Raw genomic sequence first — 19,262 nt, 5'->3', positions numbered from 1 at the left:
TCGTCACATCTGTTAATAGCGGCATCGATAACGGCAGATGACGTAACAGGTCTCCAAGGGTTGTCCCATTTCATAGGGGAATGTTTCAAACTCTGCCTCTTGCAACTCAGTTTCAAGGGGTAGTGCCAAGGGTCACAAGGGCCAAGGGGGAGGGGGAAGGGGAAGGGGAAGGGGAAGGGGAAGGGGAAGGGGAAGGGGAAGGGGAAGGGGAAGGGGAAGGGGAAGGGGAAGGGGTAAATTGGGTTTAGGCCTATATGTCTCACCATTGGGAATGCCAAGAGTATTACTATTATTTATTTACGGAAAACACATGAACACTTATTCACCGTTATCAACAAATATATACATTTTGGCTTATTGCAGCACAATGTAAAAGATTAGATTGTTTTTTTTGTTGAGAAGGGGTAGCTTAACCATAGTGCTGTGAGTACAAGCACCAAGGGTGCATCTGAAAAAATATCCCCTATCAACTTTTCCTAGGCCTTGGTGGAAAACATCCTGGGGTTAAGAAAAGACAGAAAAGAGAATTCATAAGGACTAAGGAAAAGGCACTGTGGTGCTGACTGAATTTGGCTGCTCACTCAAAGAAGACGGATGTTATATAGGTCAGCTGTGGTAAAACTACAATGTTCTGAAGATGGACTACAAAAAGCACATCTTGGATACTTCCCCTGGTGCATTCTTACAGTGTTGTTGAATGCAAGATACAAACATACAACACAGTAAAACTTTGATTTCATTATAAAGGTAGGAACAGATATAGGCCTAAATAAAGGCTAAAGCTGCAAAAATACTCAGTCACACTCACATTCTGTTCACTCGTGTTTGTCAATATGGATCCTGAATCAGCACAATTGTACCAGAATAGTACATCTATGCAAAATAGATGTTGTCTCCTTTGGCAACAGAGTATCCAGTAGGTACTAGAAGACACACTGAACCTCCTTTCCTCTGTATTTAGAGTGTTAGATGGCTCTTATCATTGCTGACACATACTTCCGGGTCATTTCAGGAATCTTCCGAAACAAAAAGAACTATTCAGACCGACCCTGCCCCACATCAAAGCATCACTGAAATATGACTTCCTATTTAGAGGGTCTCTATTGGCTGTGACAAATGACAGCCTTTGAATATCAGAAATGCATACAATAATGTATATGAGACATGGCTTGAAGATCATTTGTGCCAATATTGGTGAAGGATTTAAAAAAAAAAGTGGCCTGTGAAAGCATTTTCATAAAATCCAATATGGTGGAAAATTCAATATTGCGGAAATTGACATCAAAGAGAGCTTTGAAGGCAATCAAGGGAATCCAACAATACCTAATTTTAGAAAATCCGGCAGACGATTCAGAAGTTACACGCATAAAAGCATCTCATATTTACGCTCATTGGTGGCGCCAGTAGAAGGCTTGAGGTAGAGACATCAAACTTGTTGAAAAGAATGAGCACCATCAAATTTAAAAAGGACTTTTTCCTTCACTGTTCTTGAACCAGTTTAACCGTTAAAGAAAGGAAGCGGAGGCCTCAGAGTAATTGCATTCTTTGCATCCCTACTCCTTAAATAGTTCCTCCGGGTTTTTACAAGAGGCATTTATTTACTCGTCTCAGTCAATTAACTGGCTTCTCCTTGAATAATTTATTTCCATGAAATGACAAAGTTGATGACATTCAAATTTGCGCATATAGGAATCTAAATATACATAGTGAGTGAAGATTATTCAGTCCACTTACACAATGGCTGGCAGCTTCAGTCAAGTGCATAATTAGTAGAATTAGATTAAATAACCAATTAGAGACTAACAAAGTAAATAAGCCTGCAGGGATTCCACCAAATGCTTGAGAATAGAATTAGAGTGAAATTAGTTTATTGACAGGCTGAATGACAGTGTGGTCAGACAAACAACTCTATTTCTGTCACAAAGAGAGAGCGCTAGCTAACATCAATCGATAAAATAGATAAGAGAAGTTGATAAAATTATTAAACAAATGAATATAAACGAATATTTGAATAGACAACAATACGACTGAGAATCTTTTATATATAAGGGTACTATGAAAGGTGACGATTTTAAGACGTACAGAAGGACACGTACCTTTGCTGGCGTTCTCCACGTGCTCGAGTTCATCGGGAAACCTCAAAATCTCCGGGAACCCATCTTCACATTTTTCTGCCAGAAAATGTAGAAGTGTTGTATTCTGACTGATAGATTTAGTGTCTCGGAGCTACAGAAGAAAAAAGCAAAGAAGTAAAAGATTAATCCACTTTTGGTCTTCTGCATGTATAAATTATTTATTTAGCAAAGTTAAAATACAAATTCCAACATGTTCTGACCATCGCCCAAGACTCTATTAATTATGACTTAATATCTAGTATCTAACCATCCAAATTAAATAGTACATGTGTTCCAAAACAGCATCGACAGCTGTAAAGTAGACTGAAGTGATTATGATTAGTATTCACGACAGCAAGTATTACCTTTACATGGTGGGTGAACACTGGAAAGTTTCTGTCTACTGTTACCTACAGTGTGTTTGATATAATCAGTCAACCCCAAAATGTCAAGTGGATCTGTTCAACAGAGAAAATACATTCCTGACTAATAGAAACTAACACCTACATCCTATATCAACTGTCAAACGGTCAGTTACATATACAGTATAGCATGTCTTCATGACTGACTTTAAAAAGGCTGTAGAGAAGCAAAAGAAGGTCTATTTATATCATGTTAGTTTTACTCAAGGCCCAATAGATAATTTAAAGGTTCTTAAAATAAGATTCAACTTACTGCTTAGTTCAATAATCCAAAATATTAAATGAAAACAATATAATACAGGAGATGATGCATTATGATGAGACCAATGGTACATCTACGAACAATTACAGATAAATAAACAAAAACATAAACTAATATCACTCCCACAAGAATAAAACAGCAGAGTGCAGTGCAGCAGGACGGTTTAAATGAAAGTACTGTTTGCCAAGTATGTGTGCATGTCTCTGTTCACACACAGAAGCTGGAGTCTCTAAGTCAGAGCATAGGAAACTTGTTCCATATTCATCCCCACTGTGATTGCCATGCTGTTCGAACGGCATGCTGGGAAAGCTAATTAGCACAACACACTTACGTGTTCTCATACTGATAAAGTCTGTGCTGTAAACAGTCTGCACTTGGACATGCCCACACGGAAGTGTGTGTAAGTATACACTGACACACACGCACAGCCATGCATATGGTGAAATGAAATAGTAACAGGCAGACAAAGACGTACGCAAACAAACAAAAACACATGCAGATTCTTTCATTAGATAAGGATCAATCATTTGCTCACATTGGGAAATCACAATTTAATTTCATGGATTTTAAATTTTAATTTGTTCAAAGTTATACCCCAAAGTGTCATTAAAAGGTGCTTCTTTGGGATTCTGATTTCATCTGCCAACTATTATAATATAAAAATAGATTTAAAAAAATAAGACTAAAGAGTAAACAGGGAAAAGCAAAAATGAGAACACGAACAAACAATATTTCAGAGTGGTACAGCACTAGCTCCACACTGTGCATAACTGCAGTGTTTTGTGATAAAATGTGTCAGTGGTATCCTTGATCATTAACCTGGACTAATCCAGTGCCCATACGGGGATGGAGAATGGGCACACCGAAGGGTTTTATTGAGTGCTGTGGGTGTAAGTAGTGAAACCATGTGGTTTGAGGTAATAAGGCAGTCATTAAAATTATCTGATGAAACTGGAAGCACATTAGCATTGTGAGGTGAGTATCAACGACATAATAAGACCGAACCAAGTCCAGAGAGCATGTATAGCCACTAATTCATAAACAGACCATTCTGTATACTATGTACGAAGCTGTAATTTTAATGTAATATATAAAACCCTAATGAAACCATTTGTATTATTGTATGAGCACAAACTTATTATTAGTATTGATGTAAAAGACAGTCTGAGATTGCTTATTGTATATAATTTCATTTTGTTGTCTGTAATAAGCAGTTTGCACCATAACTCTATTACATTGTGAAATAATATACATATGGACGTAAATATACTGTTAAACAATGTTCAACCAACCATCAGAAAGGTTATTGAGTGCATGGTATCGATATAAAACTACATAAAGCATCCTCAACTGGCATGTTTGTCATCAAATGTGAGTATTTCACATTTACAAACATTAAAATCATACTTGATCATACTATTATGTCATGTAATCATTTAGCCCCGAGGTGTCTCTGTTGAAATTCAAGTCTTGTAGTCGACAAACCATGGGAAGAGCAAGTTTATGGTGCATCAAATTCTTTCCGGTGACACAAAACTAAAAAAAAAACATGGCATTCTTGTTCATTTTGGTAGTGTATGTTTCAGTAAATATGTGCTGCATTTTTTTTAACAGTATGCGTCAGAATAAACAGGTTTGTGTGTTGGTATTGTTGAGGAAGTACACATCCTACTGATAGAATCTACTACAGAAAGTCCAGGATACTGATGTTATAGTCACACAATTTTACATCAGGAATTTCATCAGCTCCAGTTTGAAAGTATCTCTACACATGCTGTAGTTAACTGGTGTGGGTCAAAGTCTGAGGCAGCCTTAAGTCCAAGTCCATCTCTGATTCTGTCCATTTTATGCTTAAAACCAAAACTGAAAAGCTTTTTCCTGTCAGACCTCATAAACACTGGTTTATAATTCTAGGGCAGCAAAGACTATTTTTCAACGCACATCCTTTCTTTAAATGTACCTCCACAAAATGTGCTTTTATGGGTGGTAATGAATGTACTGTTTGCTTCACTGTATATTATCTCATTTTAGTGGTGTGTCTAATCTGTAAATGTACAAATTAGAATTCAGGGACATGAAAAAAAACAAAAACAAAAACATGACTATTCTGCTTCTAAAAGCATTTGTAAACAGGGATATTATTAGATCTTTCATAACAAAAACTGGCTTAAGGTAGAAATAAAGAAAAGAAAAGTCCATATCCCTCACAGGTTAGTATAACACATTTAATACATTTACCATTCTGAATGAAAATGTATATCACAAGCAAATCCGTTTTTATTAGTATATCTGAATATAGAATAAATGAATAATAGAATAACTACTAATCAATGAAAAAGAGTACATAGGAAAACTGGGTCTTGACAGTCCTTCTAATGTGAAAAGTATTGTCAGCCCTAGATAGTTCACTAGTTGCTATAGATAGATCTGCAGCAAAAGGCAAACACAGCATGGGCCAGCACCTGTAATTACATAGTATATATTGTACATTGGGAAGAAAACTGTAGTAAATGAACAGAAAATTGTGCAGGGTCATTTATGAGAATGAGTATTGAGAATACAAGGGCATCAGTGAGTAGTAAAAGTTCAATACTAGTACTTAAAAAGGTAATTTCTGTGAGAACGCCTGTATTTTCAAGTGGTGTATGAGGTCACAGTAATGTTGGGTAGTTGAATACCTGTTTCCAAGGGCCTAAAACATATTCAGTCAAGCTAAATTCAGCAAAAATCAGTGCCACGTTGTCTTTAAATATTTAGCACAACCAGTCAAAATGTTTTTCCTTCTGTGCGACAGGGATAAAACCCAAGGGAAATTATCTTTCCTATACATAGATTTTTTTTAGGTCATGCAGCATATGGTTTTATTCATTTCCTGAATATTCATGTTAAATTATTATTTGTGCTTTTCAAGTGCTGCATGGTTAATTGGTGTGTGAAAAATATATTGACCCATCTTACATCTTACTTACTTACACTACAGTGACTTGAAAAGCCCTTTTCACCACTGTATACATCTACATATATCTATATCCATAAGACTGGTGATATTTAGCTTGCAGAATATATGTGAAAAGGCTTGTTCCCAGGGGATCGGTGTGTCCTTGTGCGGATGAGGGGCAACAGTGGAAAACTGAAGGCAGAAGGGGACCATGGGTCAGTTGGTGCCCTTCCCTTTGCTGCTCATTCCCATCATCAACGTCCTTCTCCCTGATGAGCCCATTAGGTACCCTAGACCTGCCACCCAGGGGGCCATTTACTTGATTGACTAAAGTGAGAAAGCAGACTTTTTTCCTTGTCCATCAATAATGGTCCAATCAGCCCCCCAAGGCATTACCTGGCTCTACACTGACACTCCACACTGATTCAGTCAGCTAGCTGGAATACCAAACGCATACTGGATTCACAAAACCACAAAAGTCAAGAGTTGGCAAGATGTAGACTGTAAGGAGAAAATTCTTTAGTCACCAAAAAACAAAGAAAAGTTTTGGGTCTACGCACACACATGATTTATTCACATTTGGCTGATTTTGCACCTGTTTTACTGGCTCTTCATTCTGTACGGTGTTGCCATGGGAACTTTAAACACTAAAGAGTGACTTGGCGAATGCTCTGATATGTTTATTATTGTTTTGTGTTTTTTTTTTAAAGAGATGCCCATTTTGGATGCAATTTTACCTTCCAATATAATTTTTGGTTCACTCTCTGCTGCGTGCAGAAATAAATCACAAAAAAGAAACCTGAAAAGAAAAAAAAAAGTTTTTTAAACTGTCTCTGTAATGATTTTCTTCAGTGGTCTTTCTGTAAACTTGACTTTATTTGGCACAGATGTGAATGTACAGTAGTAGAGAAAACTTTTCAGACACCCTTAAATTTTACATAATTATCATGAAATATTTGCAAGAAAAAATCCTTTTTGTGCTTCAAAGGGTGTGGCTGCATCAGACAGACACAAAAAAATACAAATGCTTTTTTTTTCTTAATTCTTGACAGTTTCAACATGTCATGCTCTGGATGTGTTTCCTTGTCTTGCTGAAACATCCAGTTTTGACCTCGACTAAATAGAGCATGTGCAGAAGAAAATATGTTGGATGGAGAATGGAACAATACGTGGCAGAGTTCAATGACTTAAGTGTAATTCTTAATGCAATATATCACAAATGCATGGGGTGTCCAAATACTTTTTTTCCCACAACTGTAGCTATTATATGCAGTTTTATGTAGCTGCCAACAAAAATGTGTCACTGAGACTCTACTATTATGTATGTGATATCACAGAAAATCTAGCTTTTAGTTCTAACACACTCATTATACATCAGACCAAACACTGATAAGTCAGGCATGATTTAAAAGAAATGGAAAAATAGATGAGAACCCAGGAAATATATACAGGAAATACACAAAATGCCACGGCTTTTGTGCTTTAGGAACACACTTGGTTATGGCTCAAGGCCCATTTTAAAATTCAATCTTTAACCGCTGTGTTCACTGTGACAAGACTTAGCCGAAGTCTGTCTACAACAGGGCTGACGGTCTCATCTCCGGCCTTAGCTTAAAGAATCTGGCTCTCAAAACAATATACCCTCTTGTCTCACCACCTGCCTGATGTGTGTGAGATCTGCTTCAAATGCTTTGTTGTTCTCACTGTAGCTATGTGAGTACATGTTGCCAGTCCTCTCTTTCACACCTTTCGCATGCTGTGATTTATCTGGCAGTGGACGAGGACGCTGCCGGTGCTGGCTCAAATCCCATATGCCCCATCATTAATCATCTTTCTTTTATTTGTTGTATTCAGACATTTGGAATCAATTGTTGTTTACTCGGTTCTTAGAAATGAGGGAAAACTGTTTTTATTTCCTGTGAGCAACATTTGTGTGTGTGTGGTAGTGTGTTACCTTGCAGAGGAAGCTGATGTTAAAACCAAATGTCTGGGCATTCCTCGAGCCAGCGTTCATGTAATTGCCAACCAGCAACACCAACTCCAACAGCTTGCTAAATCCTTCACTCTTCTTCACCTCCTCGCAGGCGAATGTCACATTCATGATGTCTGGCCGGATATTATTCACCTGCTCCTCGAAAGTCAACTTGAATAGGATACCGTTGAGACGTGGTCGTAGGAGTTTTACTGAACTCATCTAAAAAGATAAATAAACAAAAATGTAAATAAATAATAGATTAAAAAAAAAGAAAGTTAATCACATCTTCAGGCCATCAGTGTGATTACAGTAAATGGTCTATGAAAACATGTTCAGCATAAATGACAGTGGAATTTAATTTATTTTGCTCAGCAGTCTTTGGAATGTCTACAAGTGTAATGTGCCACATTTGTGATTCACAGTTAAATGTGTGTGTTTTAAGGTAAAAGCCACTCTTCACTGATTACAAGCAAATTGAGGCCCTGGGGCTGCCGCACTTGTTCAACAAATAATATATTTCTCGTGATCTCTGGTATTTACCTGTATGCAAAAAGACAAAAGGGCTTTGTAAATGGAACTATTGTGGGTCTCTGCTTTTCACTTTTCCTCTCAGAATCAAAGACAATTGAAATTTAACTTTGTATTGTAATTTGTTACAATAACCTTTCATAGAGTGAACAAAGACCCCTCTGAATATACATTAATTTGCCATCATTACCATGTTGAATCTTTAAGTTCCACTCCAAGAGATTTTAATGAACTGAAAATCTACAACCCCTCTTAACAAATGAGCTTCTCTAGTTTTCTGCTTTGTCCCTAGTTTAAAATGAATAAAGGAATTGTCCATTAAATGGATTTGTTGTACAAGGGGGGAAAAAACTGCCCTAATCAATACTTGTGGGCTCAGTCAGGAGTGGAATCACTGAGCCACAAAAATGTAGGAAAAGGAGACAAAAAATAGCTATTAAAATGGTAGGGAATTAAAACAAATAGTATTTTCGCTGTAAGATATGTGGCAAAGCAGCCGCCACAGACAAATTGCACAGATTGCTGCATAATCCGCTGCTTGAAGGCAACCTTCAGATCCAGCCCATAATGTTTCATTACTGCTCAAATTTATTCATGTGTATAGGCAAGTTGTCTGTCAAATAATCCCTCCTCCCCTCACATCAACATTCCCACCCACCTCTAGTCCCTCCACACACACATACGCACATTCACACACACTTTTTTTTCTACTTTCCCTCATTCCCTCTCCCTCACTTGCACTGATTTGTATACAATAAGTAGAAATCACTAAGAAAGTGAGCATGGTGGTGACAGCTTTGGCAGAGAAAAGCTTGAACATGGCTTATTTCCCAGGGGAACTAAACAGCTTTGCATTGAGGAGCCACTTCATCAGTGGGGATGTATGTCATCACAACATTGGTGGGATCATGAGGGAGACCGCCACCCTGTTTCATTACATCTTCTAAAAGACAAAGGCGAAAAAAAGGCTACATCTAAATAAAAAGATTGGGAGCACATCTGCGACTCAGAGATCCAATTGAAGTTTTACAATGTGTTGCTATGATCAGATATATGATCATATTTATTTTACTTGGCATACTGTACAGTTCAGTTGGAAAGCTAAAGGTGTTCACTTGGTAAATGGACAACAGGAGCAGTTAATTAAACAGTAATCACACTTGTGACTAGGTGAAAAGGTCAGGAGAGCTTGATGATGTACTTTCTTTCCTCTACAACTGATTTAAAGTTGTGTTCTGTGCCGTACTATAGTCACTTTTTTTAGCTTGATGAACAAGACTGGCATGAAACAAAACATTATATAACAAGTGGTGTCAGGCACAACAAACCCCTCCCCCCACACGTATTGTAGCTTATTTTGGCATTGATGTGGCTGCTGTCATCACGTCTATGTGTGTGCTCATGTCAGCATATCATTTGCCTCTATATGTGTAGCAAGTTTGAAGTAAATTGAAACAAAATTGTTTTATAGACATTTGAAATTTTGCCCATTATAAGTAAAGGGGAGAAGAAAAAAGATTTTAAAAATTCATAAAATTAAAACAAAAAAACCCAAAAAACTTTGAGCTACTTTTTCCAAAATGTAACTACATCTATTCTTGGTCACTGGCAATCCATAAACCCAATCTCGTAAGAATTCAACTAATAGTTTTGCTGCTACAAATATTTGAAATTTCATCCATTATAAGTGAATGGGAAAAAAAAAGATTTTAAAAATTCATAAAAAATTTGGACTTTGACCTACTGTTCCCAAAATGTAATGAGATCTATTCTGGGTCACTGGTAATGTATAAACCCAATTTGGTACAAATTCAACCAATAGTTTTGCTGCTAGAGTGTTAACAAACAAAGAAACAAACAAACTGAACCAAAACCAATACCCCTTGCCTCCCCTTCGGGAGGCGGGGTAATAATTAACAAATATGTCAGTTTGACTAATATATAGAGTAAAAAACAACAGAATTATACCATCAAACCATAAAGATAAAGCTGTTTATCACTGATTTGAATATGAATAAAATACTCTTACGTTTACAATAAGTTACCAGTAGCACTTGTAATCCTGTTCCTGTCAAATACCCAACAGTCAGTATATCTAATTTTAACTGTAGATCAGTTGGAAGATTGGGATATATCATCAAGCTGATTGATTACAGTTACAAGCTTGTTCAAGGAATTTTATTATGGACAGGATTTGCAGCCTAAGGGCATGTTTTTTATCACAAGACAACCTTGACATCCGATGTCAAAACATGGCTTTCACTCAGGTCTTCAAGCTAAATTCTAATAAAAAAGTGATTGAGTTCTTAGCTGACGTTAACCCTGCTTACTGAAAGCTTTTTTGTAAGTTTATTATTTTAAATAGGCTATTATACTGAATCTAACTCTGAGTATTTGAAAATTACTAAGACGTGAAGCAACTATCTGTAAGTCTTCTGTTTTTTTTTTGTCTGCTAAATAGATGGTCAAAACTTTTATGCATCGAAAGTATTAAAGTATTACCTGAAAGATAATAAGGAATGAGAAATGTGTTAGGAAGTGCAGTATGTACGTGAGAATGTGAGAAAAACTGGATTCCACAGCTGCATACAGCGGAGTGTTATAGACTGGGAGTGTGATTGTGCATACTGTAACTTCTCTCTGGGCGATCCAGCAGGAACCAGGAAATTACACTTACCACAATGCCAAACTGCTCCGACTCCACTAGCTCTTCATATTCGCCCTTTAGTTCCGCCAGTGCACTCAGCTCTTTCTGCTCTGGCAGGTTCTTTATCAGGTTCTACAAATGGGAATGCATACACAAACACAGACGTACACACACAAACACACAGACACATTTTGTTAATGCAAATCTCATTTTCTGCCCACGTCAGGACAAGTATCACCTCACGGACAGGGATGACAGGATACCTTACACAGTAGGAGGAGAAAAGAGACTACACCCGAGTGTGCAGATGCTGAATATGTTCCTTTTTCCTTTAGACTTACATAGATACTGCTAGTAAAAATGCAAAGAAGTTCCCTTGAATGAACTTTGCGGTGTCTCATGTTACATAAACTCACATCTACAACTTGTGATAAAATTAATAATGGAAAAAAGAGATTTGATGGAAAACCTTCTTTGGGGTATGACCGTCAAAGTAAACATTTTTCACCCTTTATCTATCTTTATTTTAGTTGATATTTCAGGCAGGATACATAAAAATTTGATGGAATGAGAAGATGAAGTCGCATAATTACAGCTTACTGTTGGATCTTGGCTGTGGCAGTACTGCTCCGTAGCCAATTATCGTACATAGCGGGGAACTTCAGATGGTTGACCTTTTACAGCATAATCCACATGACCTTCGATTGTCTTCAAAAAACATGTGAAGGGTTTGCCACTAATTTGCTACTTTTCTGTTTAATTTTACTTGTTACAGAAAGAAATGAAGCTCCTGGTGGTAAAGTTGAAGATTAAGATGGAGATGAGGAAGTTAATGGGAGGGGCTGTGTTTTCTGCAAATGTTAATTGTTTGTGTGAAGGTCAGCCAAGTTAATAAAATTGACCAGAGCGACTTTTCACCTCTTTTTCTCAGAGGAGAAGAAGAGGAAGAGGTGCCCTTTTCCACATCATCACAAAGCCTTCTTCCTCATTAGCTTCCTAAATTTATTCAGCGGGAGCAGACTAGGGTCACGTGCCCAGATGGTAACCCAGACAGGGAAACACAGCGAAAAACACTGTTACTGGGCCACGAGCCCGTCTGACCACTACAGACCTCAGCAGCCGCGGATAGACTCTACTGCCCACTAATGATGACATCTCTGTCCTTCCCTGAGGGAATTCAGCAACAGAAAAAGTAAGCCATAATGCAGGCATTCCTATTTGGGAGGAAGCCATTATATCAAATGTTGCTTGCTTTTGCTGAAACCCCAATTAGGGTCTGCAGAAAGCAATGAAGCCTTGATAATGAATGCTTTTGATCATATCAGCAGAAGCAGAAAGAATAGTGAATTATATAAATAGTAAAGAAACATATTAGAATAATTGGAATTGTTAAGGTTTATATTGGAGTTAAATGATGACTGGCTACATGTTGTTTTTTTTTGTTTTTTTTTCTCTTCTGAATCACAACAGCGAATATACTGTTTCCAGCACAAAGTTGAAGTTGCTAATTATTCACTTATATAAAATCATGAGCTCTTGAAAGAAAAAAGCATTTAAAAAAAAAAAAATCATTTCTTTTGTCTTGTCTTTGACAAAATGCTGTAAATATCAACTAAGATTTGTCATTTATCATTTGCTTTTAATACAGTCATGTTTCCTTGTAGCCATATTATATTAAAATATTCCTTGCTGTCATTTCAAACTTTACAAATAAAACACATAAAAATGCTGATGAAACCCATGGAACTGTAATGGAAGTCCTTTATACAACAGTAACAACACAACAGAAATCCTTCCCAACACCGCACAATTTTTACTGTCAATGCCTGGAAAATCTGTTTGTACATGCTGCTCTATTCTGGCACTGCTCGAGAAGAAAAAAAATGTTGTTTGTATGTTTCACCTTTACACTGTAGGTCTTTTACAGGGCATATTCACCATAAGTCCTTTGTCATTCTAAGTTGTATCAGGTTTAGAAATGAAGAGAAGGTGCCCTTGGTAACACCGGTCAGTAAATGTGCGAAATTTCTACAATTCAACATCTCTTGCTTTACTGATATTACATTTTAAGAACATTTTAGTGACCTTGGCATGTATAAAACCATTTGCACTAGCATGTATGACACACTGACAAATTCATAGGCAGAGCACATTTTAGATCTACCCGTTCCAAAACTGGCCCGTTACATCAGAAATGGAGTTACATTTGCAACTACAATTGAAAAAGAAAGATGATGACTCGGTAATGCAACACCAAATCCACCTTGCAGTTGTCATTTCATTTGTCTGTCATCTTGTTAATTATTAGAAACCCCACAGAGCACTATTGACACAAAAGCAACACCATATGTGTGACAATGTGGGAGACTGGGTGATGAGGCTGGGCCAGACTCTTCACCACAGGCCACCAGACACACACAGCAGTGAAGGAAGGATTACTGGAAGTATAGTAGCAAAAGTACACATTCATTTACAGCCTTCGGCGAAGATGAAGGCGTTGCATTGCACTGCACATGTGCCAAGATACAACAATATACTAACAAAGCAGCAACCAGCAGCAGTATTAAGATATTCAAGTTAAAACCCTCATAATTCTATTTTAATGCTGTATGTCGGAAACAATGAAAGGAAACAATATTACACGATAAAACTGTAAAATAGCACGTTTAGTAGCACATGTGCACATTATATTATCAAGGATTGTCTCTATTCTGTCCACAATTCTGCGTTATGCACATCCACAGCTTTGTTATTATCTAGGAAGTGCTCTTTTTGTATGAATACAACAATGCTGAATGGTAGGGAATATTGGTAAAATAAATGCAACTTTTTCTACCTAGACTGTCAAAGGTCTGTGCTTCGGGAATGAGAGCGGGTGTAAGGGTAAAGGAGAGTGTAAAAGTAATGAGATACAGGTTACGGTTCACTAAACATTTGTAGAGGATGACAGTATCTGTAGGGCTTTCACTTCCAAGCTTTGATCTCTACTGCTGTCAACCAGCTTCCACTGAATCAAGTTCACAGTTTCACAGCATCCGCAAAACCGTGCTAAGTTAATACAGTTCAAAAGGGTGGTATTAAGCATGCATTAGGTGTTAACTTTGCTATGCAGCTGTTGTTGAAACAGTCAGTGTTGGTGTAGCACAACAGAAAAATGTTAAATAATGTTGATATTCAGTGCACAAAGATTATTGCTGACAATTCTGAATGTTTTGCTTATCATATTGATTACATCCTGGGAAATAATACAGTTTATTCTATTTTAACAAGAAGAATTTTCAGTAGTACTTTGTTGGAAATGTTTTGGTGGTATCTGTCATTTTCTCTTTTGTTGAATCAAAATGGACTCTGGTAAAATCTATCTTGTGACTCCTATCTTGTGAAATACACTTAGTGCTCAGAGGAGCATATTCCCAACAGTAATGTCAAAATGATAAAGAAAGCCAAGAAAACTTAAGATACAGCCTGACGCATGTCAATCGATAAAGCCATTCTCAGAGCAATAAAGTTAGGTTAAATGAAAGCGAAAAGCTGGAGAATTACATGACATCTAAAGGATGATCTGAATAAACTGTGTTCTCGCTACAAGGCCTATGGGAGGTCTGCACAAAAAAAAAGACAGAAGAGCTGTGACTGCCATGTGCTTGACAGATGTGATTTTCTCCTTTTAATTGATTTTCTCCTCAATTCTGGGAGACGAAGGAACATGTGGTATTCTGCCCGTTTTTTGTGATGATGAGCAACATGGGAGTGCCATCTCCCTAGCGTGACATCTCAGCAGGCTTCCTACCTGGCTCATGGAAAATCAGTGAAGACTTCACTTTAAATCAATAACAAAGTAATAGACAGATAAAAAGACTACTCAAATCCTACAAGCATTACTTCTCAGACCAATGCTTGACAGTTCCTAAAAAGACATTATGTACAGTTCCAAAAGTATTTTTTTTTCCTCCCCTTTTCAAACTAAGCTTAGGGTCATACAATAAAAAAAGTAACTGCACAGTTTATCTTGTAAGTAGACAGCATTTATCTAAAAGATTAGGGTTCTACAGGAGAATTGAGAACTGAAAATGTGGAAGAAAGGTCATTAAATTGTGATTTTGTTTATGAACATTGGGGCAGTTTTGATAAGTATAACAGAATATAAAATCTAAATGTGACATTTTCTGGATATTTTTGCATTTATGTGTCTTTGAAGCATCTGCAGTATCTAAAATACATCAAATACGTCCACAACAATAATCTACACCATAGACATTAATAATAGTATACATGAAAAGATCAAATGTGCAACCTAGAAAACAACAAAGAACAATAGAAAAGAGTCTCACAGGTGAGTATGCTGAACAAATAACATCAGTCATACAAGCCATTGTAGTCTTACACAATCTACATTTAGCCAAACCACACAAACCCCTCAAATCTCAATATGAGCAAAGCTACAGTGACAGACTGACAGGCAACAAACCGAGTGTGACAGATTCTAAAATCGCATTAAACAAAATAAGAAAAGCAGTCAGAGAGAAAGACACAAACACAGTGAGAGAGAGGCAAATAGGCCGACAGAGAGAGAGAGAGAGAGAGAGGGGGAAGGGAGGGATTAATTTGAAGTTTGGGGCTGGAAAATCTGACAGACTTAGTGTGACATTAAATTTGTCTGTTAGAAGGAAATATAGAGGATTTTTTTAAAAAAATGTGCACACCTGAGCACCTACATTTACCATGGAGAGTGTGAAGGAGGATTAAAAGAAACAGACAACAACAAAAGGAAGAAAGCAAGTGATAAACTAGAAAAGCACTTGGAGAGCGCAGACCTCCGCCAAGGCAGATCCTCCCCATCCCCTCCCGATCACCACCAAAATTTAATCATTTGTTCCTTGTGCCAGTATCAACATTTCCTGAAATTTTCATCTAAATCCGTCCATAACTTTTTGAGTTATCTTGCACACGGACAGACAGACAGACAGACAGACAGACGGACAGACAGACAGACAGACAGACAGACAGACGGTAAAAACATAACCTCCTTGGCGGAGGTAATAAAAATGTTCCTATAAGCTAATTCCACCTCTGCTCAAATCTGTTATGAGCCTTGAGGGTTTACACATCGATATACATTTTGGACATACCTGAAAGGAGACTAACTTTCAATAAAGACTGTGCATTATTTATAATGTATGTTAGGAATTTGTTTCTTAACCCAGGGCATTTTGCCAATCTGCTGAAAAAAACAAACCCGACAAGTTGAAAAGGGGGGGTGCCCTTCACCACTCTGCGATGAATTTCTCTCTCATTTGTAAATATTAGTCTTTTACAACATCTCACACAGTTATTCTAATACAGTGCTGCTGTATGATGAGACTGTCAATCAAATAAGAAAAGAGCGAGCATGCAAAACAGTAATAGAAATTAATTTGTTTGTGGAGTCTGCTGTCTGAGAGTGTCTCTGTGAGTGATGTGCCATCTGTCACTGAAACAAAGACACTGAATTGGAGTGTGAAAACAGAAAAGTAATTTTTACTCGGTTAAGAAAACACAGCACCCAGTGTGCCTGAGGAGAAGCTGCATGGACTCCACCTAATCAAAATTTAACTGTTGTGCTGTATTGTGCATGAACTTGCCCGTGTCTGCATGTGTGTGTGTGTGTGTGTGTGTGTGTGTGTGTGTGAGTATGAGAGAGAGAGCGAGAGAGAGAGTGTGTGCTTTTAATCAATATTCAACCTGAGGACAGAGTACCTGGCCTGGACCCTGTGGCTAGAGATCAGCAGTGTGGTGATGATCAGTGAAAAGTACATGTGGTACCTTGGGTCCTGGCCATCAATTTCTGAAGCTCATTTGATATTGCACCAAGCCAAGCTTCGTCTCCCCTTTCCCTGCCTTTACTTTGTTTATTCAATACTTCTCTTTTTCTGTTTTATTTTTCCAGTCCCACTAAATCAGCATAATGCATTTCACATTTCATTGTTAAATTAGCATTTGATGCAGAAGAGAGTTATGTGCTGTGTGCCAAAATAAACCACAATTAAGCCCAAGGGGGCCCCCGTTTCTCTTGCTTAAGCTCTAATCCAACAGGCCCAGTGCACAGCCATACTTATCGCCTTGCCCCACATGTGCACTTTTACACCATGCAAATGATGCCCGACAATGTGCCAGGCTGCTACAATCACCTGTTGTTACAGAGGAGAACAAAGCCTGGCATGGGCACTGCCAGACCCTGCAGCCAACGGGCTACCAAGTGTAATGATGGTTCCATGCATATGGATGAGCATTGTGGTGATTTCAGTGATTGACAAGAGAGATAAACAATAATAACAAGCAAGGCTAGTACGAAAGACTCCTGTGAGACCTGGCGGAAAGGTTGTTGCCATGGCAAGGTGAAGGGAAGTAGTGCAAAGCAGAGAGCTGACAGCACTTGTGTTTATTGTGAGACAACCTAGTCAGTCTGTATTACAATTCGGTGTGCACACAGTTTGCTCCTATTGAAAATAATTTTCTTTAAAAAATAGTTGAAAATATATGAATATAAATGTATGCATTTCACGAAGAAACTAGCTGTTCTTTCTCAAAACTAAATATACAACCAGGTGACAGGTGACACCAAGATGTGCAAGGTCTGCAATTCAACATGAACTGTATATTGTGAACATAGTCACTAATTGTTTGTGTTCATATGATATGACAGTCAATAACTGTCACTGCACAATTAAATTGGGGCATTTTCACGTACTCCAACCTGCACAATTAAATACTTTCTCATTCAGTGTTTGCCCTACTGGTATGGAGACTGATTGCACAAAATGACTGACATGAGCAGCAGGAAAAATGATAGAAAATACACCAGAAAGAAAGATCGAAGTAAAGGGTAGCTAAAATAAAGACACACAGCGACCCTTTATAGAGCTGCAATAATAAACCCATAGGTAAAGTTTTAAAGGGGTCATATTTTGCTAAACCCACTTTTATTAGTCTTTGGTACATTTATTACCTCTGCCAAGGACGGCGGAGGTTATGTTTTCATCTGGGTTTGTTTGTTTGTCTGTCTGTTAGCAGGATAACTAAAAAAGTTACCGACAGATTTTGATGAAATTTTAAGGAAATGTTGATAATGGCACAAGGAACAAATGATTATATTTTGGTAGTGATCAGGGGGACTGATCTGCCTTGGCGGAGGTCTGCGCTCTCCGATTACTTTTCTAGTTTGTATATTTGGGGACCCTAATAGCTCAAAAAGTTTGAATTTGAACCCTCCAGGTGCTGCAAAGCTATCTTTATATTCATTTTGGCTAAATCGAGTGAATTCCAAAACCTGTTTTAACTCCTGCCTTTATTTGTTTACATCTATAACTAGTTACATCATGACTCTTGCACATATAAGGTCAAGACATTCAACGAACATTTCTCCGAGTACGCCATAATTGTTTGTCAGCAGCAGTTGTAGTCCATACTGAAAATATGTCAAAATTTGGAGCAAATTACCTAAAATGTTCAGTTGTTAGTTGAACGCGACAGAGCAGCACAGCCAACAACCTGGAGGGCGTGGAGCGTGAAGTGACTCATTTGCATTTAAAGGGCCAGCGCTTAAAACAACCTTTCTAGTGTCATTACTCAGATATAGGGTTGAAGATGGACCTGTGGAGTTGAATTAATGAATTCAGGCCAAAGCATAGCATTTACAGTTTATGTAGAACACAGGAAATATTTTAAAATCTATAATTCCATTTAAAAAAAGCAAAATATCCCTCCTTTAACGTAACAACATACAAGATGAACGATGGTCCCTTATATTCATCTGCTTAGGTTTGTTAATAAAGCCTCCAGCCTGACCTCCCACTAAGGACTTTGACCCTTTATAACCACATCACCAGCCTGACCTCACTCTGTCTTGTCACGTGAACGTCACAATTTGACAATTTGGGGTTGACCATTCTATGTCACTAAACATCACTGGCCTGTGAGCACTGTTTCAACCGGACAGGTTCTTTTTGAGCTTAAAGTTAGCCATGTGTGAAATTAATGCAGAACTGACTAATTAGTTATCAGCTATGTCATCATGTGGTGAAATGCTAATAAAATGATTGGAATACAAATTGGTGAAATCTAATTAGCTAATTAATCTAATTAAGTAGGCACATGCTACATCACTTCAGATACTCTGGATCATTTAGTCTTCACCTTAGATTTCAAAGCTGAATCAAGATATGCAATATTAGATTCAACATGTGAAACATTTTATCTTAATCATCTTAAATTGTAAAGAAATACAAATGGTTCTCACTGTTTTCTTAAAAGCCCTGGTAGAGCAACCAATGACTGCTAAAAATTATGAGCACACATTTACTTATTAAACCATGCTGGGTTTAAATACAAGGAAGGCTG

At 37.6% G+C, this 19,262-nt stretch overlaps 1 protein-coding gene across 2 annotated transcripts in view; it reads right to left on the bottom strand.

Moving 5' to 3' along the window:
• Positions 1 to 19,262, bottom strand: part of diaph2 (diaphanous-related formin 2) — a 428,253-nt gene that overhangs the window by 155,422 nt on the left and 253,569 nt on the right. For both annotated transcript variants that reach the window (XM_030144879.1, XM_030144880.1), the window contains 3 exons: positions 10,917 to 11,018; positions 7,691 to 7,930; positions 2,097 to 2,226 (listed from right to left, as the gene is read on the bottom strand). In XM_030144879.1, coding sequence (XP_030000739.1) covers positions 2,097 to 2,226; positions 7,691 to 7,930; positions 10,917 to 11,018 — 472 coding nt within the window. The remainder of the gene's footprint in view (positions 1 to 2,096; positions 2,227 to 7,690; positions 7,931 to 10,916; positions 11,019 to 19,262) is intronic.

Source organism: Sphaeramia orbicularis, chromosome 10 (assembly GCF_902148855.1).
Source record: "Sphaeramia orbicularis chromosome 10, fSphaOr1.1, whole genome shotgun sequence".
Classification (NCBI taxonomy): Eukaryota; Metazoa; Chordata; class Actinopteri; order Kurtiformes; family Apogonidae; genus Sphaeramia; species Sphaeramia orbicularis.
The sequence above is the reverse complement of the archived record's forward strand: the minus strand, read 5'-3'. Positions and strand labels throughout refer to the sequence as shown.